This window comes from Alligator sinensis, unplaced genomic scaffold (assembly GCF_000455745.1).
Source record: "Alligator sinensis unplaced genomic scaffold, ASM45574v1 scaffold301_2, whole genome shotgun sequence".
Taxonomy (NCBI): domain Eukaryota; kingdom Metazoa; phylum Chordata; order Crocodylia; family Alligatoridae; genus Alligator; species Alligator sinensis.
The window spans coordinates 478592-480420 of NW_005841874.1; the positions used below are offsets into that span (position 1 = coordinate 478592).

Here is a 1829-nt window from a genome sequence, read left to right on the forward strand (position 1 = left end):
CCCCACAATTCAGATGCTTCTCTTGGCTCACTCCTCACTGACAGCCACTCACAAGCCACACTGCAGCACAGACAAAGCTGTGGAACAGGAGTTACTGCTGGCGAGGGCAGCAGCAACTTGCTATACATTCAGCAATACAAGTTCCTCATGCTTGCAAGGAGAACACATCAGCTGTCCCACCTCCTTCTTCCTTTCAGCTGTCAAAGTTCTCAGCTAAGAAGAATTCCTCATTTTTCAGAGCGCGTGTTTACAGCAGATGGCTGCTGCTTGGAAAGCAAGACACTTAATGGGAGACAGCAGCACTGTGCACAGGGTGAGCAGCACAAGCAAGTGGGCTAAATTCTATGGGTAAAAAAAAAAAACAATCATTCCAGTTGGTCTCGGAAAGAGCACCACACAGACGGGACACTGCCCTAAAATACTGCCATGGATTCCCATAGTGCCCCTTCACCCCGTCACACACACACACAGGCCTGTTTCATTCCTTTCTACTGCAAACCCTTGCAACTTTTGAATATCTTATTAGGGTTCAGTCCTGCCAGACACTAAGTTTCGTTACCAAGCAAACAGATCTGGGGGCACCAATTCTGTGAATTTAAGCACATGCTCAGTGTAAAGAAATCATTATTAAGAATATGCACCAGTATTTGCAATTTCAGGATCTTATTTTCTGTTCTAAAACAAGGGTCAATGGAGACAGGCCAGCTCCCCTGTCACCCTGAGAACAGGACCAGCAGTGAAGAAATGCAGAAGAAACAGTGAGATGCATCAATGCCTTACCTTGATGTAATGATCGATCCTCTCCACCGAGGTGAAGCGAGCCTCTGTTTCTGAAGCCAGTCTGACTGTAAACTGAAATAACCCTGTCAACTGCAAAGATAGAAGAGAGGTTTTGAATCATTCATTTCACAGAGTTTTACTGGATTCATGTATTGTTAGCAGATATAAGAGTGTCAACATGCCACATTAACTTTGATGTCTTGATGTAAAGTGACCCTGTCTGTGACAGTTTAATACTTGAAAATAACCTTGTTGTCTGTGGATCACCTGAAAAGTCAGCAGGACAAATTAAGTACCCAAGTAGGTGTCTGATAGGTAGACGTTTAACGTGTCAGTAACGAGCTTTTCAGCTGGTGCCATCTCACCACAAGGGGGCAGAAAACCCCCGACAATGGAACAATGTTCCAAGCTCTACAGGTATAAACTGTCAGGCCGGAAAACACCGACACACTGATTTGGTTAGTAAGCTGTGTTACTGCTCTACAAAATATGCTGGAAAATAAAATGTGCCATGTGACAAAGGTCCAAACACCTTCTACTGTATCCTTTAATTTCTAATAACCAACCCCCGGCACACGATTCCTCCCAACCCGTTACTTAGGGTGCCTATAGACGTGCTCGTTCGTGTTCGAATTACAGTACGTCACAGCAGACTCAATTAAATCGAGGCTGCCCCACAGTCTAATTGGAACACTCCAGCATCGCCTCACCATCAGGTACATTAAGCCCCCATGTTTCAAAATGGTCGTGGAGGCACTTTATCTAAACCTTGCTGAATGTTTTAGGTAAAACATCCTGCAACCATTCTGAAACGTACAGGGGCTTAATCCATGCAAGGGTGAGCTGTTTTAATTAGAGCGACTGTCCGGGAACCGCTCCAATTAAAACCCTGATCCCTAAGCACCTGCATAGCAGCCTTAATTCCCAGAAATGGCCAGACCCAGGGTTACTGGTTCTTCATTAGGACTAGATTAATCAATCTATCTTTCTCCCCTCTCCCACAATGCTGCATTAAGGAAGCTCTTTACTGGGATAGTATTATTCCTGCT

General features: G+C 44.8%; 1 protein-coding gene across 4 annotated transcripts in view; it reads right to left on the bottom strand.

The window, feature by feature from the left end:
• Positions 1 to 1829, bottom strand: part of ABCC5 (ATP binding cassette subfamily C member 5) — an 84038-nt gene that overhangs the window by 9379 nt on the left and 72830 nt on the right. For all 4 annotated transcript variants that reach the window (XM_006017107.3, XM_025195944.1, XM_025195945.1 and 1 more), the window contains one exon: positions 781 to 870. In XM_006017107.3, coding sequence (XP_006017169.1) covers positions 781 to 870 — 90 coding nt within the window. The remainder of the gene's footprint in view (positions 1 to 780; positions 871 to 1829) is intronic.